The sequence below is a fragment of the Manacus candei genome, unplaced genomic scaffold (assembly GCF_025592945.1).
Source record: "Manacus candei isolate 608988 ecotype Guabito, Panama unplaced genomic scaffold, ASM2559294v1 h1tg000057l, whole genome shotgun sequence".
NCBI classification, from domain to species: Eukaryota; Metazoa; Chordata; class Aves; order Passeriformes; family Pipridae; genus Manacus; species Manacus candei.
The window spans coordinates 9,713,960-9,740,965 of NW_026138105.1; the positions used below are offsets into that span (position 1 = coordinate 9,713,960).

Sequence of the window (27,006 nt, forward strand, 5' to 3'; positions counted from 1 at the left end):
GATCAAGCTCTTCCTGACTCCAGCTGTATTCCTGGAAGCCGGGGGGGCAGCAAAGGGGTCACTGTGGGCTCTGATGGCAAAATCCTGAGGTTCACATAACTTTAGACCGTGGATACCCAACAGGCTGGTACAGTGCTCCCAAGGATTACCTTTGCTACTGGAACGGGTAATTCCTGGAATGACCTTCTGCAGTTGAACACGGTGTAGAAAGGCACTTGTGAGATGATCCCAGTGTCTGTATAAACCTCCACAGCACATGACAGACAGCACTTAGCAGGAACAGCAGGCACCGAGTGGCCTTTGAGGCACTGCAAAAGGGATGCTCTGACACCTTACCCACCAGTGAGGGGAAGTCGCTTGGGGAATGCTTTTGTATCACTGCAGGGGAGTACAGGGAGCTGCAGAATAAAAAGTGGATTTAATCAGACTTGCTGATATCCTTTCACCTCACCCCCCTTCTTGTATCTTCGAAGTGAGGAGCTAGTTAATTTTAATGATAAAAACGGAGAATCTCCTTATTGAAATTTAAATTAGGTTAATGACTAGTGATATGGCTAAGGGGTATAATTTACAAAACACAAATCCCTTATGCAAAAGTGTGTGTTCAGTATCACAAGTGGAAATCCCTCAATTTTGATTTGACTCATGTAAAGTCAAAAATCAAACACAAAAATCTCGTTAGCATTTCCAGGAGTGAAAAACAGACCACTTGAGCGTGTGTTTCCCTCTTCCAAAGGGGAGTCTGCCTCTGAGCAGGCTGAACTGCCAGAGAGCTTCTCCACTCCTTTTCTCCCATGGTAATACTCAGATTGTGATGAGGGATCAACCTCCATTTCCAAAGGTGCCTGGGATCAGCTGCTCAGTTGTTGCCTTCTCATAGCTGAAAACAGGTTTTTAAGGATGGAGCTGCCTTTGAATCACCTAATGAAGTTACCAGGTTTACGGCAAGGTTTGAGTCACTGGGGGCTGACCATCTGGCTGTGTGTGTTGTAATGGGAATGGAGCATCTCTGATACCATGTCCTTAGTTATTTTTTATCCTTGTTTCATCAGGAACTGCTGAGATTCTGGTCTCTTGGCACTCCGACCTTATGTGTTTGCACTGGGATTTTATTGCTTGGTACCAGGAGATACTGAGAAAATGTGACATACCCTTGTTATGCTGGCAATATCCAGCTTAAATCATAGTGCAGGGTAATGGTATTCTGTTAAACTCATCTTAGTGCACTCGGTAAACCCCAGAACTACTTGTATACCCTAAAATTTTAGGAATGAGCAGAGGAGTGATTAATCACCAGCCTCAGCACCCTTTTCTTCTTGCAGTCATTCACTGTATCCCAAGCACGTGTTTCCTCAGCTCTCCTCATCTGACTGTGCTTGTGTTCCAGGTGACACTTCTGTCGAGTAGCCAGGAATGAAATGAAGGATGTGGAGGAGAGGGGAAGACGTTGGGGGACTCAGGGCTGTGTGTGGTAACACAGTGAGTAGGGCTGTGTCTGACTGGTGGAGTAACAGCATTAAGGGACACGAGACTTCTTACACAGTGTTTTTGAGAAGTATGTGAATTGTTCTTCCCCTGGCACTTAAAACAACACAGAACTAAACGTCTGTGCTGTCCTGGTCAGCTGGTGTGTCGGGCTGCTCACAGTGGCAGGAGAACATTGCTCAGACAGGTACTAATGGGCACCACAGTGCTGAAAGGAACATCAGTTTCCCATTAGATCCAAATGTTTCCTGTGTCTCTACAAGCTGTGGTGTGCATGAAATAAAAACCTCTGACGTTTACGAGGTTCTTTAAAACACAGGAGCAAACATTTACTTTTAGTGTCTTAATTTCATATGGGCATTTTACTTGCCTGGTGCATTCAGTGACATCCTTGAAGAACAGGAATGACATTAAAGCACCACACTGAATTGCTGGTAATTTGTAGAACAGAACTCATTCTTTTCTTATCATTTCCCATTTTGAGAACATGACGTTGTGAATTGATTTGACTTCAGAGTGCACTTAAGAGATAGAAATGCATGCAGGCTCTTCCAGGTCATCTCAGAGTAGCGCTTTGCTGCTTTCTATCCAGTGGAAGTCTGGAAAAAAAACATTTAAAATTAATTAGGAGATGCTGCAGCTTAAATGAATACAACAGTAAAAGTAAAGGCAGGTACACTCAAACCTTCAGCAGACATTTGCCATAATAAATGGAATCAGAGGAGGGAAAATTGAAGGTATTTCAGGAATAGAGGTGAATTTAAGTCAATTGAAGGAAACAAAGTTTCCTTCACAAAGAAGGTGAAACAACACCAAGTCCTTGAACTGACAGCAAAGACTGACTAACTCACCCGTGTCTCTAAGAAACGTAGACAATGGGTGAGAAAGAGTTGATGATATAAGTTGGGCTGGCCTGTTCACACTTTTAATCTTAACCATCTGTAGTAGGTAAACCTACGAACGTTTTAAAGGCACGTTTTTAGATGAGTCAGTATAGCAGTAGCTCAAACCAGAAAGTACAAATCAAAAAAAACCCAAAGTACAGAATGGTTTTTAAATGAGTTACACCCCAAAATTGTCAGGAGTGGGGGACTACTCAATTAAAAAATGCTTCCAGTGGCTGTTGTCACTTCCCTCACTGAGCTGTCCTGGTTTCAAGTCAAATATGAATAGAGATAGGCCTTTGCTGGTATTAAAACATGTAACAGATAAGAAAGTAAGGACTGTGCATCTGTATATTTGCAGCTACAGGTTTCCATGGTAGGATTACGAGGTGAGCACAGGATATATTTCGTGTTTTAATCTTCTCTGGGTGTCAGGCTGTTCTGGGCACAGTGATTATGGTCTGGATCTTGCATTGTACCCCTGTGGTCTGCTACCAGTGTCTAACAAAATAACGATAAATCATGAAATAATAAATAAAACATAGCATTCACTGACCCTCTGCTCAGGTCTGCTTTGGAGCTCAGGTCTGTTTCTGTGGAGGAAATGTTGTTGAGAAAAGGTTTCCATAGCGGTTTGGAGGCTGAAAGCTGTCTGCTTTTTTCTCTGTGTGAATAATATAAGAGCATTTCATGAGTGGAAGAGCACTAGGAATGGCAGTGGCAGCAGTGCATACTCTGCTTGGCTTTAAGGCAACAGCATTCCAGCTCTCAGCACTCCATGGAATTAGCATTTGCTCACTGCACATTATTTGCTTTCACTTAATATGAAATGAAACCCATTAATATGACAGTGTTTGAGTACACACCTCGGAGAGAGGAGCTCAGTGGCACGTGGAGGATAAATTTCACACCAGTGCCAGCTGTGAGAGAGGTGGGAGTGGGCTTGGGGGAGCAGTGTGTTCCTGATCCTGGTAGCCAGCAGAGGTCTGTGTAGTGAGGGCTCCACTCCGAGCCCTCCTCACTGGGTTTCCTCTTTCTTACCTGGATCTCCAGTTTGGGGGCAGCTTTAGCTTGTGTAGTGCTGTTTAACATGCTCTTCATTCTGTCATGCAGATGACCCAACTCCTTTTGCAGCAATAATGGTAATTTCTCCCCTCACGGTGGGAGTGCTGTGAAAAAAGCCAGTAGAGGCTGTCAGACAGCCTTCCTAGGCACTTCCCATTTTTGGAGGCTGAGGAGTATAAGTTCTATGCTCTCAGCACCTTTAAGTGCTTCCAGGGGATGTTATACAGAATCAGGTGAAATCCAGTCCTGGATGCTGATGGTTTTTCCTGTTTTCCCTTTAAGGCACTCATCTATATAAGCTGTTCCTCACTGGATGCTGAGGGCATCCAGTCCCAAGTGCTGCAGTGCTGTGCCCTTCCTGCCAGAGAGCCCAGGCGTGCAGCACTGCACGTACAAGGACAAAGCACAGCCCACCACTAAACTTGGGTTGGACAGACCTGGGAATTGTGACCCTGTCATTGAGCTGTGTAACACCAAGGGGTGCAATTCCTGCAGCCATTACTTGTGAGTGAGCTGTGAGGCTTGGTCATGCACCAACACTCGTCAGCAGTGCTGAAAACTGGATAAAATTGATGTTTTAGCTAAGTATGTTCCAACGTACTTCAAAATCTTAAGAATTAATCGGTGAATTGTCAGAGAGCTTCAGACTTATTATTTTTTAATAGCATTTTTTATTACTTGCTAATTATAAGGTGAAAAAGGTGCAAGGCACAGCTCGTATTATAGTTCCTTAAGTAAATTGGAGCAGAAGGTCACAATAAATTGAAAAGTTATTAAGTACGTACTTTGCTGGAGACATAATGCTTATCATTATAAAACACAGGAATACAGACACTCTGGGTTTTTTAATGTCCACAGATGGCACAAGTTAATTATTCTCATTTGTACAGCACCTTACACCTCTGTAGGTTTTTTTCAGAATGTTGAAAAACAGATGATCACGTCTGTTTTTGTAGCTGTGTGAGAGTTTTTCATTAACAAGATCAGGCAGGACCATCTGTGTGTTCTAGTAAAAAGTTTACCACCAACAGTGAATTCAAAACTTTCAAACAATGGCTGAATGCATAATTTGTCATGTGTAGATACAGTGTGTTGGCTAACAGCCCGTGCAGCTTAGGCACAGGTTCCTGAATGCATTTCTTAGCTGTCTGGAGAGGAAAAAATGCCAGTCACGTTCTGCATTGCATTATTGACCAAAGAAGGTGTTTAGGTTTGTGCCTTTTATGTCACTACAGGCACTCACCTGCTCCACCCACAGGCACCTCATTCAGTGTTGTCACTGGAGTGACCCCAAGAATGCTGGCACTGGTGGAGCATCTTTCTCTCCCCTCTGTACATGGAAATGTGGGAAGTAGCCAGGAAATCTAAGGGAGGGTGCAGAGGTAGTTTGGCATCGCAGATTGTGTGATTTCTCCTCTCCCACAGAGCCCAGCGGAAGGACAGGCAGGTCCATGCCCACCCTGCTGAAAACACACTGCACAGTGTAACTTCAGCCTAAAGAAAAACCTGATTGATCACATTAATGTTCAGTACAGCTGATGATGGAATACAATAATATATGGAAGTTAATTGTCTGCTAATTGTGATTCCTTGAGTGTTGTCCCTGTCCTTTCACACTTCCCATGCAATTTCCCCCTGCCCCAGCATTTTCACACTCCCTGGCTGCCCCTCCCACTTCTCGGGTTCAGTGCAAAAAGGCAAAGTGCTTGCAGGCAGCCTCATAACTTCATGCAGGACCTTGTGCAATACAGATCCCAGCTGCTCTCCATCCTAAGCTAGGGCAGCTGCCCCAAAAATGTGACAAACGCCATAAAAAACAAGCCCTTTGTCCAGAGTTGTTGAAGGTCCGGAGTTGCAAAAGGGCTGGTTGCAGGGGGGGCACAGCCACGCTGGGGAGATGGTGCTCAACACAGGAAGTTGTTTGGAAAGGACAAGAAATGGTGATAACGGATGGAGGCAGAGATGTTTGGGTATTTTAATTTTGTTTTGTCACTTGCGATTTCTGTGTGTTGGACACAGCCTGGAGCACTGCTTGACAAATCCTCAGGAAATCAATGATTTCTAACCCTGATCACTATCAACTTTTCCAGTGTAATCTGTGGCTTGTGCGCCTCCCTTGTGAAGTTGTCAGTGTTGGCTCGGAGGTTGTGTGGCTCGTTAGCTATGGATGGATATCGCTCGTTAGAGGTAGAAATGCGTCTTGTCTTTCTAAGGGAAACATTAACAATTCCACTCTGCAAATTAAGGGGTTCATTTAAGTCTCTTCCAACATTCCCATGAAAAATTGTGGCTCATAACACGTGTCCTCAGCCAGTCTTGTTTTCGCTCCAATCAGAGCGGATTTAATCTCGGAGTGAGGTTCTTAAATGAGGCATTGCATTTGTGTCTGACATAATTTAGGTATTCTGGAGTCTACTCAGGTGGGATTTTCAAAAGTTCAGTGCGTGGACTAATTTCAGGTTTAGTTTTACTGAGAAACTTAAAACCTACCCCAGGCTAAAGTGAGGAGCTGCCGACATCAACACAGCCAATGTGAGAACAAGCATCTGATGTTGCTTGCAGTGTTTTGCAGTTTGGCAACTGTCAGCTGGGTTTTCTTGGATGAACCCTTTAACTTTTATTCTTCTCAGGTTCCCAATTTTGCAGAGAAGGAAGGGTGATGCTTTTGTATCACAGAGAAGCTTTTCTGAGTTGTAATTAATGACTGGCATGTTTGGGTATTCGGGGAGGAAATCTCCCTTGAATTATTGCTTTGTGAGATTATTGTTTTTAGAATGGCATGTGAAGAATTTCTTCACATATATTTCATCTTCTATTGGTATCCTTCATCTTCCTTGTTCTATGTCCAAAATGTAATTATAAAACGTTCCCTTAGGAAATAAAAATTCTAAGTGGACTCTTTCAAGCCATACTTGAAATTTGGGAAGGAGGGGGAGGGCTACTTGTTACTTCTTTTGTTACTTTATTTGTGCCGCAGTGGTATTGAGCAGCTGCAGTTGTAGACACCATAAAAATAGGAGCTCTGCAAAACAAACACCAAAATGTTGATCCTTGTCAGTGAGGGTTTGCCATCTTGGTGTAAGACAGGGCAAAACTGATGACTTGAGATGAGCTTGGGGGGGAGTCCTCAGAAAGAAAGGCAACAGTAATCTTTTCCAAGCTAAATGATTCTGTGATTCTAACTCCTGCACGAGCAGCAGCCGCCCAGCACACCAGCTCTATCTGCTCTGGCAGAAGAGATGTTTTAGGAGGGAAATGTGGAGGTACCCTTGCTGCTGGCCCACCAGGAACTCTTCCAGAGCAATGGAGCAGCAAGCAAAAAAGAGCAAAGCTACTTGGCTGAGAACAAGAGGGGCAATTGCCAAGGCTCTGGTGACATGGGAGTTGGGGAGAAGTGTTGGAGGAGTCAGACCCTGAAGGCTGCTGGGTGCAGTGGAGAAAGGGGACCCAGGGATGTACAAGGAAACAAAACAGTGACCACACTGGTGGAAGGAACAACCAGAAGGCGGGATCCTCACCAGGGGCTTGAATCTGGGCTCGAGCAGCTCAAGATAGCATTTATGAAGGTGAAGGGAAGAAAGGAGGGGTGAAGGTTGAACTCAGATGAGTGTAGAATTTATTTTTCTGATGATAGTCTTATTTTTGTTGTAAATATAGCAGGTTGTAATCCATTTTGCTACTCAAACACCCAATCCCCAAACACTGATGGAATAATTCATTACTTGGCTGGCACATGATTTTGTTTTAAAAAATACAGCCTTTAAAAATAATAACCGAAACATTTAGATGTATTATCCTCTAGCCATGGAGGATACAGAAGTTCATTTTCAGATTCTGCCATATTTTGGGGGGAAAAAAGTTAAACCTTCAGGATATAATAATGCCTCCTGCAATTTGGTATTTTTAGATCCACGTACAAAAGGTGCTTTGTTGCACATTTTGTCTTGCCCTGTGTCTGCATTTTTAATGATAGGTGTGCTTCCAGCTAGCACTCAGCTTCCTGCTTTCTCATTAAAAGAAGCACTAAAGACAGACCAAGGGTTACGGTGAGAAGATGAGTCGCAGGAAGAAAAGAAATTGAGAGAAACCCATCCCAGTTTGACACTTGCTCTCTCTGTTACAACCTGAAAGGTGGTATTAGCTAAAGCATCATTCCTGTAGTTACCCAAAGGCATAATTGAGAATTATTTTGCGGGCTGTGTTCTTTTGTATTTTAAATTAATTAAATAAAAGCTATTTATCCGTGCATTTACGCTCACTGGACAAAGGACCTCTGGTTACTTTTAACCAAGGTTCCCAGCCTTAATAATTGTGCTGTGGGTTGATCAATAGCCTGGTAATGAGCGAGCTCTCTGCCTCCACGAGAGCTGAGAATATTACTGTGGGTGTGATCGCTTTAACTCAGTATTGTGGGATGATAAACTACCTTTTAATAGAACATTAACATTAATCTAAACAAGATTAGTGGAGCAAAGCATTGTACGAATAAGCTCGCTCAATTAAAACAGATGGTCTTCCATGCTGAATCCCATTATGTTAATGGAGCCTCCCTTGCATGCCCACACACTCGGGCGTGAGCTCTCCCGTTCCAGTCGCAAGGAGTGTGGCACATACAAATGTGCTCAGCTTTGTGCCACAGCACTCCAGTTTTATCATCTCCTGCTCTAGTGAGAGCTCTTCAGAATTTCATATTTATCAAATTATTTCTGAATGATTAACACGAGATCTTTACATTTTCGTCTAATTACACGTCTGCCATTAATCTTCGCTATTTCTTTTGCCCCGAGCGTTTTAGAGAAGGTGGAGAGTGATAGGATTCAGCAATTAGGATCGGCCGTAAGCATGATTAAGGCTGTCTAAAACCAGGGGAGAAGAAAAAAATCTAAGACTGCAGCAACACTAATGTGTAGTGTTAGCCAAAATTAATGATCAAACATTGCATCTTAGCATCTTAATATTGTCTCAAGTAAAATGGCTTTACATTTGGAAGTAACACATACTCACAATCTAATCATTGTTTTTTCCCCCAGACAAGCTTCTACTGTTCATTACTAGAAGAAAAAGAGTTTTCTTGCGTCAGTAATTATTTTTTTTCAGGGCAGAAACACAGCAAAATGGTCACATGTATTAGGAGACCTTAAGAGTTTCAGATTTTTTTTAAATTCCTTGCTTTAAAGAAACCTCTTAAGGAGTAATTCATCTCTAATGCAATCCTTTCAACCCAAATCAGCTAAATTAAAAGGTGACATAAACAGACATGATTTGACCTTGTCTACACACACCCTGCCTTACTGCTAAGATAGAAGATAATATTTTAATAATCTAGCTAGCTAGAGCTAAGCAGAGTAAATCACTAAATACTGTTTAGCTTACGTTGTAAGGCTTGGAGTTGGCAGGAAGTAACAGTAGAGTGTGTCTGCTCTGTGTTTCAGGTGTGAATTAGTTTTTGTGGAAATACTGTCTGGAGAGCCAGTCTGCCTGAAACATGTCAATCTGGATTTGGAAAACACCCCTGTAGGGTGAACAGAAGCTGTTAACTGCTGATGGTCACTGGAAACTGGGTGATGGATACGTACACCACTGCTCAGTCCACTGTGACTTGAATGTAAACGGAATTTAATGTGAAATAATGTATGATTGACAAGTCATTAACTGTGGTCTAAAACCAACTAATATGCCCATGGGAGTGTTGGCTTTTCATTTCTGGGGTTTCCATGACTGGCTTTTCCAGAAGCGAGAGCCTCAGATGGCTCCAGTTTGTAACTCGGAAAGACCAATTTTCCAGTAAAGATAAATGAACAGTAAATCACAGGAGAAAGGAGGAGGTGTTTCAGATGGGAAAGTCTGTTCCAGAGGATAAGCTTTCTACCCTTAAAGCTCACAGAGTTTGCGTGATAACGGGTAGCTCATGAAGAAATACCCATTCGGTTCCCGGTAACAGGGGCTTGGTAGAAGTCATCAATCATTGTCAGAAAGCAGCAGTGCCACACGAGCACGAGGTGTGGGAATTGAGCTGCAGAGAGATCGCTCACTGATTTCTCTTGCACCAACTGAGCATAACTGAATGGGATATTGGTCCTTTGCTGCTTAAGCAGCCAGAAATAACAGGGTAGGGAGGGAACGTATAATATCACCCTCCAGAGGGGCGTTGTGTAGTGCAGATACCTGAGGGGGAGGGCTGCCTAAGCATAGGACAGTGGTTTTAAACAAGGCAGCCTGTATTTTTCATTCTGAAACTGCTGGTTGGGTGGATCTTCCCTAAATGGCTGCATTCCTCCCCACTGCCTTTTCATTTTAGAGCTTCAGTCCCTTTGGTGCTGGAGGAAATAAGTGGTTATCAAGCCAAGCGTGCTGCAGGTTGGTGCTGTGCAGGTGTCCTGGCCACGTGCACACAGAGGGGAGCGTGTCAGCATTGCACTGTTGCACATCCCAGACTCCATCCGTGTGCAGTGGTGGAGGCTCCTGGGGCAGCTCCATCACCTCATCCTCACCACATGAGGTCAAGGTCCACAGTGTTTTGGGAGGTGCATTCACAGGGGAGAGTCTTGTAGAGAAGAAGGACTTGCCTGTGGCAGTCAGGTTCAACAAAAAGATTTGCTTGGTTTTGTTTGATTTTTGTATAAGCATTCAGGAAAGCGTGAAGGTTAAGCTTATGGAACTGGTGGTGTGGCTGGTTGGGGTTCAGTGGAGCTCAGTGTCTGCCCCCTCCTCTGTGTAATGACCTGGCTGTGAGATGGGGACACTACCCCATCCACAGGCTCCAGTCAGACAAAGGCAATGGCAAATGGCTAATTGAAAAATTTTCAGCATAATTAATTTATGCATATAAGTGCAGGGACTGATCACCGGATGATACCTATTCTTGAGCACAAAAATAATCAAGGCCACCTATTTCAGCAGTGGTATCTTTAAAAGCCCAGGCCCCTGGTGTTTCATACAGACACAATATAGTTGTTGCTGTATCAGTGAGCCTGGATCAGAAGGGCTCCTCGAGGTTTGGATGATTTTTAGGAGGTAATTCAGATGACAGAGTGTGAGCTCTTGCTGGTATTTACATGCAAGAGAAATAAGGTAATATTCTGTTCTGACAACTGCATTTCCAACAGTGATATGTTCTTAGTACAAGACTATTTATCAGAAACTTCTGGACATCAGGGTAATCAAAGGAACAACTGGGTGAGCAACAGAAAGTCTCATCAGGCTAAGTGAGGGCAGTGGCTGGCAAAGTTTTAGTGGCATTCTATTTTTACAGAGTAGAAATGTTGTATATTGGAGCTGCAGAGGATTCCTCCTGGGTAGCTCTTCTTTTCTTTGCTGGCTTTTCTTGTTACTTTTTCTGTTTGCCCAATAGTCTGGGTGAGCTATTCATGCTTTTTGTTTTAAAGGTCAGAAATGTCATTAAAACTATATGAATTACAGACTGGCGAGTTTCTTCAAGACTGAAGTTTCTTACTTCAACTTTTCCCAAGTTTTTTATTGAAAAAAGGTAGGACATGGTTAATTTTAAGCAGGCATTTTGGTAGGTTGGAAATTTTGAGTTTGATTAATTCAGGTATAGCACCAGGTAATAGATGTGAATTTGCTGGTTGATGTACCACATATTATCACTGCCCATAGGGAGCAAGAGGGAAATTTAGGAAAATTTCATATTTCCAGGACAATTTAAGGAAACCTCTGCCAATCTCCATCATATAATCTGTTATTAGGTCAATTCACTCATAATATTATAGACATTAAAGGCAAAAAGAGAAGAAAAATTTCCCTTGCAAGCTGAGTCAATAATATGAGCCATCCCTATAAATGAATATTTTAATGGGTTTATTGGAGTCTATCCATGCAAGTAAATTTTGTAGAACATCCTGATTCTTGTATAAAGGGAGTCTTTTTTTGTTCTTTGGATGGTTGCTGGTTGTTTTTTTTCTTTCTTATCACATAGTAGAAAAGTAATGTGATTACTGAACAACTTGAATTAATTGGAAAAAACTGAGATAAACAAGTGCCCATTCTTCCTCATCTTTGCATATGAGCTTAAATTGAGACCTGATCCAGGATGAATAATTAAATAGTAAAAATTAAAACTTATGGTCATAGCACTGCAGTATAAATGAATGCACACTTGTTCTGTGCAAAGATTTATTTTAGCAGTTAGAATAAACCTGAAGGTGTAATTTCATCACGTTACTAACGGAGTGTTTACATTGAGCTAGACATCCCTGACAGCGGTAGTTGACAGTCCTTACTGAGGCCTGCTCTTGAAAAAAACTGCAAATGTGTGACTGGAAAGTGTTGAAGTGCTGCTACCCATGGTGGTAACGGGGCATAAGAGCCAGTGCAGTGTCCTAGGGTCAGTGCCAGCTGCACCCTCCACATCTGTATGGAGAGGATGAGTCTCCAGCTCATGTGCCTTCATCCCTCCGTGGTCCCTGGTGCTGTATTTGGGTTGTTGTGTCATTAGGATGTTGTTCATAGAATCACAGAATAGTGTGAGTTGAAATGGACCTTCAAGATCACCTTGTTCCACCCCCCTGCCTTGGGAAGGGACACCTTCCACTATATCAGCTTGCCCAAAACCTCATCCAACTTAGCCTTGATATCCCTGTAGTTCGTAAAAGAAGTGGGAATCAAGGTTTGGTAGGGCTTTCTTTGCTACCATTCATCATGCTTGTTTAACCTTTAAAAGATATCAACCAGTCGATGTTTCTTTTTCAACCCATCAATCTATAAATGAAAAATAAAATTTCAGCCTCATAACTGACTTTTATGTCTTTAAATGGCCTGACTTTTTGATTTCAGCTTAAAACTCTCACAGTTGAGCTGGTGTGAAAGGGGACCTAAAGGCACAATGATGGGCAGTTCTAAGAACACTTCCATGGAATATGGTATTTTTTAATCATGTTTCCCCTAGCAATTGCTTCAGAATGATAAGTAGTGGATGTCAGTGTAGATTTGGAGGAAGAGAAGGTATCTGTTTACGTGCAAAACTTTTTAATTAAAAAATAGATACGGAGCCAAAATATTTCTTACATTCCTGTTGCTCTACCTGGAGGGTTTGTTGGTCTGCAGATGGCTCAGCACGAGAGTCACGCTGTGTGCTGACACTGGGGGAGGGAAAACTCAGCTCTCAGCCCTTTTTGCTTTCCAGATTTCAGCAGTTCAGACATCTGGGGCAATTTCTGTTTTCCATCATATTCCCAAAACTTCTGTGCCATGAGTAGGACAGGATTCTGCCTCAGTGCTTGGACCTGAGCTGCCCAGTCAGTGTGTTGGGCTTGTGGAGGTGACGTCTGCTGGTCCTCCTGGAGGCTGCTGGAAATGACCACTAAGACCACTGGAAATGACCATTTTCAGAAGACTCATCATTTAATAGCAACATTAGGACATTTCAAGAAATAGTTTTCAGTCTTCTTGTAAGATGGGAGAGAAAGGTTGCTTGGGTTTGTCACATCCCTTGTTTCTTACAGAATTGGTTTTGATGGATGATGCAGAGGCAGAGAGTTCTGAAGTTTGCAAGTGGTATTTATTTATTTATTGCACCGTGTGTTCTGTTGTGGTGGTAGTTATTCAATCATACAAATTAAAAAGTCACTTTTAAATCAGCTTATTCCCAGAAAGATCAAGAGTTTCATTAGGAAAAAAAAAAAGCTTAGACAAAAAAAAGTCTCAGGAGGAAGGCTTCCAATGATTGCATTCCTGATTGTATTCTCTTACCCAGGGGAGGAAGAGTGTTTTATTCTTTAGGTACAGTTTGGTTCTGTCTTGTCTGCTGAAGAAGAGAGGTGCTTTAAAATGAGGACATATGACCACTGGAAGTGGCTCAACACCCCCAAAAAAAAACCCTGGGAGCAGTCAGAGTGCTGCAGTAATGAGGGATTTTATCTGCCACCACACTTGTTAGGATGAGAGGCAGCAGTCAGTTCTGTACTCTGTTTTCTTTAGGGTTTTATTGTAATAGAAAGCAACTTCTTTAGTCTCATAATAAATCAGGTACAGGCTTGCTTGCTAATCAGTGGTTTCAGTGGTGTTTTTACTTCATCTAAAAATTCAGTATAGGGATTTCCTTAATAAAGACCATATGCATATTTTTAAGTATATTTTTGTACTATTTTTAGAACAAGCTTTCATTTGTAGTTAACAGTGTAGAAAAATATCTAGATGGATAAAACAAATACAAATATAATAGTTACAAGATCTACTCGTAATTAAAACCCAAGGGGAGTGAAGACATGCAATAAATCAGAGTTTATATGAACCAGATGTTGTCTATTTTAGGCAGTGGTGGAACTCCATGTGGCTCTCAGAGGTGAGGCTGAGACTTTGTGGACAATAAAATATGCTTTTCTAACAGCACCTGCTTGGTGCCAGAACTCGCACACCTCTGTCATTTGCTGCTCTTCAGCCTAAAGGTGGGCTCAGTTTAGCCATCCTGGTTTAGCCCTCTGCAGTTGGATAGTTTATGAAGCTTGAGAGTTTTAAAAAGCTTTAAAATGGAGGAAGAAAGAATTTATAAAACAGAATCATGCAGGTAGTGGGATGCTGCTGGTGAAGAATGGCACTCTGTGTCAAAGAAGCGTGCGTTGTTGTAAGCCTTTTGCAAAACCAATTATGTTTTAAAAGCAAAGTGGAGAAAAAGAATCTGATATATCCAGGCTGATGCTATCTGGGCTCAGGAGCAATTTGATCATAACCCTCTTTATATCCGTCTCTTCCGCTGCTGAAGTTCCCTACCTTAAAATGAATTTGTTCTGAGACTACTCACTGGGGGAATCTAAACTGGTCTTTGCTATCAGTGACACGTGGTGTAATGACATTTTACTGCTTGTCTTATCCAGCACGTCTGAGGAATCCTACTGCTAATTGTTGTATTATTAGCTGCCCACGCAGCCCCGGGGGAAGAAGTGGCACTGGCGCTGGTGGGGCTGAAATGCTGTGGAATGGGCTTGTACTGGGTGAATGAGAGACACATCCCTCCCACAGCAGCTCCCCACTCGTTGTCCCCTTCCAAAACGTGTGGGGAAACACAGGCAAGGTGGGCTCTGCCCGACCGCCGGCTCTGCTCACGGGATGCTGCCCATAGGTGGTAAAATGCAAATTTTATTGCAGCAAGACAATATTTTCCTTTTGGATTCTGGGTTTTGTGTGCTTTTGGAAAGCATTTGGCAGCCACAGCAAGTATGTTTACAAAAAGAGCAGAACTGGTAAAGTTCAGGTTCGTGTTTGGATTCAGCCCCAGCAAACTGAAGCTGAAGCTGTGCCAGACGTTTGAAGCTGCCAGACGACAGTTCATCTCAAACAGAAAGCTGAAGAGGGGGAAAGAAATTTGTCAAATGTATTCCATGTGGAATTTCAGGCAATTTAATTTGATTCACTACACTCTGAAATGTCTTGGACTTCCCTATTGTTTCTTTACTTTAACACTAAATTTGATACCTTCTGGGATCTTCAGTGCTTTGTGCTGCATTTGTCACGTTCTCTAATTTACTGGCTTCAGTCTCTCTCGGTTTTAATTGAAGGGACTGAGCCCTGCAGAAGTGCGTCATGAAATTTAAGGTTGGTAGTTGAATCCTGAAGTCGTTCTTCAGGCGAGGGGGGGGATGCCTTTCTCTTGGATACCGCGGTAGAAGGAAGGGTCAGAGGGGGTGAATGTAAAAGAGGAAAGGGAAAGTTCCATTAAATCTCATCCCTGTGACTCCAGCAGCAGCAGCAGCTGAGCTCCATGGCTGCAGGAATGCACGAGGTCTGTTCCAGGGTGGCTGCGGGGGCCAGGAGGTTCATTTGGGTTCAGTGATGACCTCCACCAGATCGCGTGGATCTGTGTTTTATTGTGATTTTGCTTTTCCAGTTAATTTCCTGCTCTGTGGGTGAATTTCCTGTGGAGTCAGTGGACACTGGAGCCCAGCCCCGGGGCCCGATGCTCTGTCTCTCTGCAGCTGTGCAGCCCTGCCATCTCTCAACTTGCCCAGTGTTTGTTACCCACTCAAGTGCAGTTTGGGCATCGAGGCCACTTTTTCTCATCCTGCTCCCTTTGACCAAGTGCCAGAAGCAGAATATGGAGCCTCACTCTGTAAATAAAACGCTCTGAATTTTTCCAAATGTCAAAGCACTTGAGACCACCAGGTACCAAGCAGTGTTTTATTCTACATATTATTTATTTCTCTTGAAACCTGCAGACTTGTGTAGATTACAGATGAAGGTAAAGGACTGCAGCTGCTTTTTGAGCAGGCAGAAGAGCAGAGGTGCACAGCAGCTGCAAGTTAAATATAGCTACCCTGCCTTGATTCTTCCAGTTAACAAAGTCTTCCATTTCTAATATTCTTGCCTGAAACATCTGTTCATTTCCTGCATTGTGATCTGACTCCCTGGACCAGCGTATCTCCACACCTAAGCTGGGCTGAGGGAGATGAGAACACCCAAACCCAAAGCTGTCGGTGTTTACACACAAGTCAAATCCACAAGGAGTTCAGTGTCTTTACTGGTGTGTCTGATATTTTTTTTTCCCCCTGACATGTGCAGCCTCTGTTTCGAGGTGTTGAGAGTTTGTTTGTTTGAAGAGTGTGAGGAGAGAGAAGCCCGAGGCTGTCTGACACGGCTGCGGTTGGAGCATCTCTTTCAACTTCTTTTCCTAGGCTGCAAATGGGCTCTGTTCACTTTTTTTTTCCCCCTCACTAAAAATTTTCCTGCAGCTCCCCATGTCTTTCAAATACAGTTCTGGAAAGCTGAAAAGAGATCTGTGACTGAGAGGAAACCCCACAGGGCTGCCAGATTTCTGTCTGTGGAGCGGGTGGGAGCTGGCAGGGGTGGTTGTGCAGGAGCTCTGTGTCCTTCCCACCACTGCTCCCAGTGTCAGGATGTTCCTGGTACCAGCAGGGCTGGGCTCTCTGCTCTGCCTGGGCGTGCTCCATGCATCACATGGAGTTTTCCTCCAATACAGCCTCAGCCTCCCAACAGCTTCTTCCAGGGATGAAGGTACAATGGGTGGGCAGCTTCTATAACCTAGAGATTGCCCTACCATTACCCAGGCTCCTCCCTTTATAATTATTACCCCAAGCTACCATACAACCTGCAGTTTTTCCCTCAAGAAATGTGTAGTGGTGTTTGGAATCTTTTCCCACGTAGGTAGTTTGACAAACATGGGAGTACTGTGGAAATCATTAGTGCTAAGAGTAAAACCTCCGAATAAAGCGCCTTGGGATTTATGTACTCTGTGCTGGTAATAATAATTAGAACATATCCTGCTGCAGGTAACTCCCACAACTTGCACTTTGCTCTGAAGCTGAGAAGCTCATTGATTAATCCATGGGGTCAATCGGTCCATCTTGTTTGTAGAGTTAATCATAGAAAGCCCATGCACCAGGACCGAGAGTGAAACGGGTTTATTTAATGCTGCTTAATCAGAGAACCCAAACTCTCCTGTAGAGTGGTGAGAGGTTTGTTTCTACTTAGCCTTTAATTGTAAAATGATCTCATTAGTGCCATAGTGAATCTCAGTACTATCCTGCAGACACATGGAATTTAAGGAAGAGCAAAAAAACAAAAATGTTTGCCCATAAAAACTCAGTATCTGCCAAAACATGTGGTGCAGTTGGTATTTGCAGAATTACACAAGCCAAGCTGTCTTTATTCACCTCAGAATCTGAAGCTGCAACATCAACTGCACATCCCAGTGCCTTTCAGTCTACATTGCTGTTGAAAACAGAGGACTGTCATACTGAAACTACTAGGACAGGTTTTTGTCCAAAAGTAAAAATGTCTACTGGGAACAACATGCAGTTACTATGGCATTTACCAAAGAAAAGGGTAACCCTCAGAGTTAGCCCAGCCCCGAGTGCCTCTTTGCAGAGGACTTCAGACCATATAAGTGCCTCTGTCATCAGTGCCTGGCTCATGTGTTAGTTAACCATTCCTGAAATGTCTCAGTAGGGTTGAGGAAGAGTAAGTGGATCTCAAATGGGCAATGAAATCCAGAATAAAACAGTCCTTGCCAAAGGAGGTGCTGGAAACCTGGAGGTGAGGTTGCACACCCACAGTAAAGCCCTGAGCATGAAAACATGGAAAGCAGTAAAAAATGTCTTTAACATGAGCACCAACAGATGCAGGATCATGTTCCTGTGCTAAAGAAAATGCTTGAATGTGAGTGCACATCCTGCAAATCCAATTGAAACTCACTGCCCTTTGAAATCTGGGTAGTATCTCTCTGCCTTTGTGGTAGGAAGCTTCTGGGTTGGATGTAGAAAATCGGGGATAAAAAGACTCCTCTTAACCCAATGCTAAATACCAGGAAGAGAATAGAAGGGAATATTCCCTTTACTAATACTTGTTTCTAATCAGATAAAAATAAGTGACAGTGTAGGAAGAATCCTTCTACTGACTGCCAGAACATGTCGATTTATCAAATTTTTCTACTGTTGCTCTTTTTTTTGAGCTCGCCTCAGAGCTGACAGTGTATGTTTTACAGTGCAGCAAGGTAGATTGATTGATCCTAAATAGAAAAGCCTTTGGGGTCTCGAGCTGATGTTTTAGCTTCAGAAAAAAACTGAGTAAAGCATGTTAATGTAGAGAAAGGAGCCTGGTTTAATTGGACCAACTCCTGGCTTCCTGAAAATTAATGGCTGGCTGGCTGTTGCCAGAGTGATTCATCTTTTCTATCATGTTCTACAGTCCTTCTCTCCAGGGGTCTGTACTCCCCTCCAATTCCAAACCAAAAGTGAAATATACTTCTTCATTTTTTCTTCCTTAAAAACATGTATTTTAGTTGATTTGGCTTCCAGTAAATGAAAAATAGCGCAGGTGGGGATATAAAGGAGGCAGTCAGTGTCTGGGAATTGGGTTTTGTTTACTGTAGGGCTCGTTTGGTTTTGTTTGCATGGAATTTAGATCTTTTTTTAATATGCTCTCAACTCCTCATTGCTAGTGGCTGACTGTACAGGTGAGAGAATGACTTTTGAAAGGATCCCTGTTTCAGTCCACTGAAATGTATTGTTCCTTTTCATCTGGCCATGGAAACAGAAACTCTGTGTAAGCAAGAGCTGATAAAAGGGAATATAAACCTGGAAAAGGTGTCAAAAGCATTTAGGTGGCTCCAGAAATGAAAAGATGACTTTTCCATGTAGCTCCATCAAGCCAACAGAAATACTTTTTTTAAAATAAATGACTTGTGCATGAACAAGGTTTGCCATTTTCCCCATAAAACCTACAACCCTGGCTTTGTGGAGGCAAAACAGCTGCAGATGAACACGAGGCAGTCAGGAGTTCACCGGTGTGAGCCTAAAACCTACATGGATAATTTGGTCGTGGAGGGGGTTGAACTTCGGAATTTAAAGAGGGGAAATTCAGAATGTGCTTTTAAAAGTAAAATACTTCTATGTGCCTTTTGAAATCTGTTTTAGTTTCTGCTGGAGATCGATTGCTGCTCGTTTGGCAGTTCTGAGGCGTCACAAGTTGACTTGCACATGGAGGGATTTCTAACAAGCATGTAATGGGTTGGGAATGTCGTGGATGTTGTGTTACTGCAGATTCCAAAGAGGGGGATTCACTGTAACTGAAGATTACAAGAAGATAAATAAAGAAAAATTTTGTTTAACATAATTACATATGGTAAATTGTTATGGTAATTTACTATTATTCCAGCAAGGCAAATATTAGCAGTCATAGCTTAGAGATCATAAATAATGCACTGGAAAATTGGATGTAATGTTTCACATTGACCTGACATATGAGAAATAGATAAAATTGCAGCAGATTCCTGTGCCATTAATTGCAAGAAAATAACATTAAGAACATGCTAAATCATGGTAACTGTTTTCAGGAGATGATAGGCTGTGGGGCAGTTCATTAATTCTTCAAACTCATTCATTATTTTTGTTTTTTACTCCAAGAGCAGTTGATGAATAATCAATGCTTTGCGAAGCTGAGGGTGTGAGCATGCACATTTTTATATACATTCATATACCAACCAACACACATCCATTTATTTCGAACAGGTTTTTGTATCAAAGCATTTTTTTAAACTGTGTACTCTTAAACTCCATCACTAGGGATGTGTTTATTAGTCTCTGAAGCAGCTGTTTGAATTGCTGGTTTTACCTTCTACCAGTAGAGTTTGGTTCTCTCCCGTGGTGCTATAAATATTAAATAAAGACACTAAGAGTTTATTAGTGTGATATCTTTTATGGGGACGTGGTTGAAAATGTAACCTATAAAGTTAGTAATGGGAGGATGAAAATTACACATTGTCTCCATCAGGTTTTACAGCCATCCTTTTTTCCTATTTATGTGTTGTTTTTCTTGTACGGAAGGAGAAGGGCTCTGAGCATTTTATTAACTGCAGGAAGCAAATCTGGCTGTGTATTGTGTGCTAGTATGGGATTTACTGTAAGCAGGAGTGGGATAGAAACAGGACTCTGGACTTACATAGCATTGTGTGTAAGTGTGATGGCTCAAGTCAGTTTTAATTTCCACAAAATACTGAAACAGCAACGTCTCTGAATTCTTTCAGAGGGGTCAAAATAGGACAAGGTAGGACAAGAGAGAATGGCCTCAAGTTGCATCAGGGGAGGTTTAGGTTGGATATTAGGAAAAATTTCTTCACTGAAAGGGTTGTCAAGCATTGGAATAGGCTGCCCAGGGAAATGATGGAATCACCATCCCTGGAAGTGTTCAAATAACATGTAGATGTGGTACTTGGGTTAATGGTTTAGTGGTGGGCCCAGTGTTAGATTGTTAGACTCAGTGATCTTAGAGGTCTTTTCCAGCCTTAATGATTCCATGATTCTATGAAAATCTTCTTGCCTCCCTTTCAGTGTTTCCCTTTTAAGACAAGATATTTTAGTCACAGAATTCCACCATGGATTTATGTTTGTTCATAGGACTCCATTTCACACAACAATTGCAATAATAAGTTGTGTGACATTCCTTAATTTTTTTTTTTGTCCGGAACTAATTTGGAAATATACAGCAGTTTGTAGGGATAAGGATCTGCCTCTCTTTGCTTTTTGAAGTGCCTGTGAAGGTCCTTTTTCCCCATTTATAATTTTTGTCCCTTGTACATGGGCGATGGAGGCAGTGTCATCTGGCAGTTTGAATTTCAGGGCTCAAATCCCAGCTTTGCTCGAGGTTTCCAGTGTGGCCACAGGGAATTCACTCAACTACAGTTGGTTCCCACTGCTATAAAGCAGTTTTCTCACAGAATCACAGAGGGATTGCGTGAACATAAAGAAAGATGCCTCAAAAATGTGGCTGTGTAAAATTTTATGCTACGTACTTACTTTGTCAAATAAATGCAGCTTTCCAACAAGGCACAGCGAGCTCTGCTTCCCATTAGCACTTAATGGAGAAATCACTTTGTTGAGGCTGCGATGTGCTCACAGGGCGCATTTCTGTGGTTAGCTGAATGGTTTCATGCCTGTTCTTAGACAACAGGTTCCTGTCCACTAAGGACATGTTTGGGTCTTTTTAATTCCTGGTGTGGTGACGTGCAGGGGAATGCTGGCCAGGGCTGAACCCCCTGCAGAGGCCGGAGGAGATGGATGAGTGCAGGCATTTGGGAGCATTGGGCCGGGAGTGCCAGGGCAGGAATACGAGTGATTTGCTCATGATCACACAAAAGGGACATTTCCGTACACGCCGAGGACTCTGCAGGTTACCCAGACATCTGAAACTTCCAAAGGTCACAGCTAAACCATCCTCACCTTAATGGTGTTCACAGGAGGGGTGGATTTGGCAGCTTAGGTTTATCACGGTGCACCGGGTGTAGGGGAGCTGGTCAAGAGACACAGCTTGAAAAGCAGATGGATCCTGCTGGAAATAGTGGTGTGTATTTGCTGCTTTGAAGTTCATCAGGAGAGAAACATCTTTGCAGTGATAATCCTCCAAATGAAGGGACCTGTGTCCTGAACTGTGGGATGATGCCCTGCCAGGGGGTACATCCTAATAAATGAGTATTATCCCTCCTGCTCTTGCAGCCCTGTGCAGCTTGCCAGAGGGGGCACTTTTTAATGGACTAGGAGAAGTTAAAGGAGAATCTAGAAGGATAAGGCTAAAAGCGAGTTCTTTGGTTTGTACCATTTATAGTCCCATTAAATTCAGTATATTTCTCAGACATTTGGGGGGCAAGGAAGTTCAGTGTATTCGTACATCTTTCAAGATCCTCACTTGATCATTTGACTCTGTCCAGCCAGCTTAACAAGCTAAATAATAAAGGGAACAATGCAAAACTTGTTGAAATTTTTTTCACCCTGGGTCTTTTTTGAAGAAAAATACCATTTTTTTTGTCTCAGATGCCCCGCAGTTTGCTGCAGACTCCTGCAGCTTTCCTGCCCATCACTCAGTACCTGTTTCAACGTATCAAATTGTTGTACTTCCTCCTTTCATAGAGAAGCAATTAAAAATGATGAGGGTAAAGGGTTAAACCTAAAAGCCTGCTAATGAGGGTGCCTTCTTGGTTTTTCTTTCATCAGGCATTAGATGCTGCTTTCAGCATAAGCTTTCGATAAGCATCACTGAACATTTTATCCAGCGTGTTTTTAAAAAGTTGGGGTTTTTTACCATCCTGTAAAAATGATAGATGTGTGACTCTGCTGTTTATCCGAAATCCTAATTACTGATGCTGCAGCTTTTAAATGTTAAATTCATGCAGTGTTCTTTAGGCTTCAGACTGGTCAAAGAAAGATTGATTTGTGTCCACAGAGAGTTCTAAGTCTAATAAACACAGCCAGTGTTTGTTTGTTTATTTATTACATTATTTGAAAGTCAAGAGTTGCATCAACTGCAAATTACATAGACTTAGAGATTTCTAAAGGAGAAAAGGAAAAAAAAAGAAAAGCAGAAGTTGTCTGCTGCTGAATGAAACTTTAATTTCAGTCTCCACGAGAGCAAAGAGTAGAGGTAAGAGGTGGAATTTGAAAACAGGGATAAGGTCTTCTTTCCTTGAACTATGTTATTTATTATAGAACAATAGCTTGATTTTTTTTTCCCGTATACCCATACACATATATTTGGGAAAAGTATTTTATATATAAATTTGCATAGATAAGGTATTTATTTATAAGATACTTATAGTGTATTATGTGGATCTCTGTGTGTGCATATATATATGTGTGTGTGTATATATATATATATGTATGTATAAAACAGTGCATCTCACTAGTCATGTAAAATCCCAAGGAATAGTTTTCACAGAGCAGCAAGGAGGATGGTTTAGGATTTCTAATCACAGAATCATTTAGGTTATAAAACATCTCCAAGACTGAGTCCAACTTTAAGCCAGCACTGCCAACCCAGCACTAAGCCATGTCCTTGCAGCCCTGTGATGGAAGTGTGAGCAGCTCAGCTATCCTGTGTTTTCTCTGCTGTGCATAAACAGTACCTGGAGCAATAGCAGCAGCTCTGCCTGACAGCAGCTGAGCATGGTCATCCCTGGGTGTTTGGAATCCCCTGCAGAGCTGCCCAGGTGAGCCGTGGCCCCATTGCTGCCTGTGCAGAGTGACTCAACACTATGGAATCCTCATGTCCTTGAAGCCTTTCTGTGCTTGCAGTTCCTAAAGGCTCTTAGGAGAGGAGCAGGCTGTGCTAATTCATTGCTGAGCGTTCACCCACCTGTGCTACCTGAGAGGAACAATGTGGAGCAGAGACGGTGCATGTTAAAAAAAAAAATGGAATTAGACAATTTCTCTCAGGATTTTCTCCGTCTCTAGTCAAGTTTGTTTTAAACTAATGGAAGTAATTAGCAAGTCACAGAGGGACTTTGTCTACGAGGTAGCCATTTTTAGATAATGGAGCATAAAAGTCGACACAGTGACATATGACACCAGAGCAGCATATTGGAGCCACGCGCTGTGTCTTAAGCAGATGTTTAAGTACTTTGAATACTGAAATCACCACATACACGTATAGGAAGATTGTTGGGTTTTTTTTTCTCTCAGACTACTGGTACACTGTAGGGCTTTCTTTTAATCTCAGTAAAATCAAAGTAAGCTCTGAGATGTTTTTAATGTGCAGTCATTATCACTCCTTTCTCTCTTCTTCAGATGTCTTTCCACATATGATACGTGGGTACTTCGGGAGGTAGGGATGGGAGTTGTGTTCTGCATGGCCATTGCACAGCAGAGGGGTGCAGCAATGCACCAGCTCATGTGCCAGGTTTCTAACAGCGCTGCTGGCATGGAGCTGAAAATAAATAACATTTTATAAGTGAAGCACTTGATGTGTTTGCACATATGTGTAGCTGTGAATGCAGGGGAGATTTGCAGAAATTCCTGAGAGATGAAGGCCATCTCCCAGCAGGGTGGTCCCAGGAGGAAGGGGGATCTCCCCTCACAGGTCTCTGAGGCCATCTCAGTTCTTGTAGGTACCAATAAACCTTGTGTGTTTAACCTCATCCAGTGCTTTCAGATTTTTTATATACTGGATAACTTCATCCACCTTAGTTTTTACGAATCAATGTGTGACACTTGCAGTTTGTGCCCAGCAGTTGCTGCAGCATGAGGTAACACTTCCCACCACACACATAAAAATGTACAAATGGGATCTAAATAAACACACAGCATAGAAAGCCTTTGTAAGATGTACAGTCATGACATGATCACACCCTGGTTAGTGAGGGGTGCATTTTGGTGAAGAAGGAGAAGAAGAAGGATTTTCTCTTCTTCCACTACAATTTGCTCCTCATTTCTCTGCATTTGGATGGTGCTGGGGGGCTTTGGCAGCAGGGTGGCTTGAGCCGTTTCCTGGCTGTTTTTTTCTTTCAACTATGCCATCCTTTGGATTTTTATTTAAATCCAGATTAGTCCTTGATTCAGTTCAAAGCAGCACTGCAGAGGAGTCAGTTGTGGCATGGGGGGAAAGGGATGGTTGGGGTACAACTGTCTCAGGAGCTCTTCTCGCCTGGACCGCCACTGCATCCCTTCTCCCACCACAGCCAGTCTAGGTAGGATCTGTCCAGCCCAGCTCTTTTTCTGCAGGAATTAAGTGCCTGCTGAAGCCCCATCAGACCTGGCCAGCAGGTTTTTCCTTGTCTCAGGGCAGGCTGGAGCATGTCTACTGAGCACTCAGCAGCCACAGCGTGAGAACCATCTAACGATCCGAGCTGGAACGCTGCACATCCATTCTCACTCACTTGAGATGTTTTTACGGGTACAATATGTTTGCCTTCACCACATGTGTGTTCCACCCTGTGGATTACTCAAATGGCAGAAAGTGTTTTGTTTCCTGTGTTATTAGCTGCAGGTTCAGTTTCGATCAGATTTGTCAATTTTGTCATATAATAGAGTTTTTGTTTTTCTGTCCTAATGTATGTGACATGTTTCATAATGGCAATAAAAATAGTTTTCAAACTAGCCTGTGAATGACTTTGTCCAAAAAAAGAGGAAAATAAAAATATCAGCGACTGGGGAGCTTTGATCTGACAGAGTAGGCTTTTAAATGGCACATTATGGTTTTTGAAGCACAGTTTTACAGTTCCCCTTCGCAGTAACTGTAACATGTGAAGGGTCAGCCAGGGTGGGAACGCAGCTCAGGGTGGGAGTCCAGTTCCAGCAGCAGATGGGTGCTCCAAAATGGTTTAACTTTTTTTCTGTGTTTAATTTTTTTGTTGTTTTTATATTTCTGATAATGGAATTGTTATGGGCTTTTGAATTTCAGTTAAGAATGTGCAAATAGGCTATATGGTGAGTAGGTTATTGAAGGGTTAGGGAAATGGAGAACATTTCCTGCAAAAAAATACCCACAATGTGGGTAATAGACTCCAGTTGAATTTAAAAGATAATGGCGACAAGGGAGAAATCCACTTGTAGAAATGGGGAACAGCTGTGTTTGAGATCTAATGAAACTGTATCAAATACTTTAAAAATGGCTTACAGCTCCTTCCCTGGGGAACAGAGATAAAGCACAAGAGCACTCCTGAAAGGTCGAAGAAACAGTTAAATCATTTCCTTGATGGTTATTAGAGATATAGAAGACATCAGTGAAAATTAAATGTCTGAAACTTGTATTTGATTGCTTTCCTTATCACGCCAATCTCACACATTTCTTCCATCTCTTACTCTCTGTTCTAGTAAAATTTAATAACTGTGCTGGTAACAAGGGAGTTCACTATGAAACCAACAGCCTGGACTTCAAGGTGAGGGCGGACGGGACCCTGTTCGCTGCCCACCACCTGCAAATGCCCTCCAAGCAGCTGATCCTGGTGGTGACAGCGTGGGATCCCCAGACCCTGGGCAGATGGGAGGCCATGGTCCGCTTTCTGGTGGCAGAGAAGTCCCAACACAATGGACACAAGGTAAGAGTTTTTTCAGAGCTCTTTTTCTCATTTCGTTCTTCCTTTGCCCCAAAGTTTCGTGTGGCTTCGGACTGTTTGTGTTGCCTGGTCTCTGCTTCGTAAGGAAGTGTCCAGGTAGGAGATACCACAAGCAGCATCCAATGATCCTTGAACCTCTCTGACAGAAATGATTTAAGGTAGCCAGTGAGGGAAGTGTTTTTTAAGTTCATACTTTTGTATTTTTAAGTGACTGCTTGGCTCTGTTGTACACTGCAGGTTATGTACATCATGTTTGCAACTCACTGCTAACAGTCTCTCTTGACTTCAAGTAAAACCTGCAAATGAAAGGTGCAGAGGCAAAGTCAACCATCTCCTTGATGGCTTTAAGTTCAGATTTCTTTTGTGACAGCCCAGACCTGGAGTCACACACTGGCTGCTCTGCCATGCTGCCAAGACATCTTCCTGGTTTTCACAATTGTTCCTTTCTCTTGTGAGCCATCTGCGTAGCCCTGCAGCTTCCAGAGGGGAGATTTGGGCTTGTTCCTTCCAATGCAAGGACAGGGAGCATTGCTGCTGCCTGATAAGGAACACATGCTCACACGTGGTGCAGGCAGCGAAGCACAACGTGGCACTGCAGTGCCAAATGTCCCCTCTGCTCAGTGCCAGCACCTTCCCTTCCCCAGCCCTGACAGTGAAAAGCCAGTGCCATTCAGTATGTCAGACAGAAGGTTACAGATGGTTTCTTTCTGCTTTAGTTTCATGCACTCAGCTGAAAAGCAGGAGGGGTCTGTCCCTGCCCAGCAGTCTGAGAGCAGCATTCCCTCAGTTAAATGCAGTGGTGGGCTGCACAGAGCCATTGGAATTGGGGGGCTGCTCCATGAAAACACATTTCTTCTGATCTGCCCCTTGAGTAGCTGTCTCTTTCCTACCTCTTCCATCTCATTTTTGGCAGCAGCAGTTCACCTTTTCATTTTCAGTGTTAGTCTGGGCTGAAGATCCTCTACTACACTGAGTAAATGCAGTTATCTTGTCTGGTGCCAACTCCAGCAATGTAATGCTGGGCTGGTTGGGTGGTTACATTTAGGCAGGATTTGGCAGGGAATTGTTTAAAGAACCTGATTTATTGCTGGATCTTGAAGGCCTGCGGAGCAAGGATGAAGGTGTGTGTCCTGGGAACAGTCCTGTCTCCTTCAGGGACAGGAGATGTCTCTTGGCTGTGGCTCTGATTGGGATTAATGCAGCACAGCAATGATCAAAATAGCAAGAGTGACCTCTCCTTTCCTCCTTTCTGCAGTGCTGGGACAGAGAGGGCAGGGCAGGATG

At 42.8% G+C, this 27,006-nt stretch overlaps 1 protein-coding gene across 1 annotated transcript in view; it reads left to right on the top strand.

The window, feature by feature from the left end:
* Positions 1-27,006, top strand: part of CDH4 (cadherin 4) — a 427,411-nt gene that overhangs the window by 231,537 nt on the left and 168,868 nt on the right. Inside the window, exon 3 of the mRNA XM_051803474.1 lies at positions 25,481-25,704. Coding sequence (XP_051659434.1) covers positions 25,481-25,704 — 224 coding nt within the window. The remainder of the gene's footprint in view (positions 1-25,480; positions 25,705-27,006) is intronic.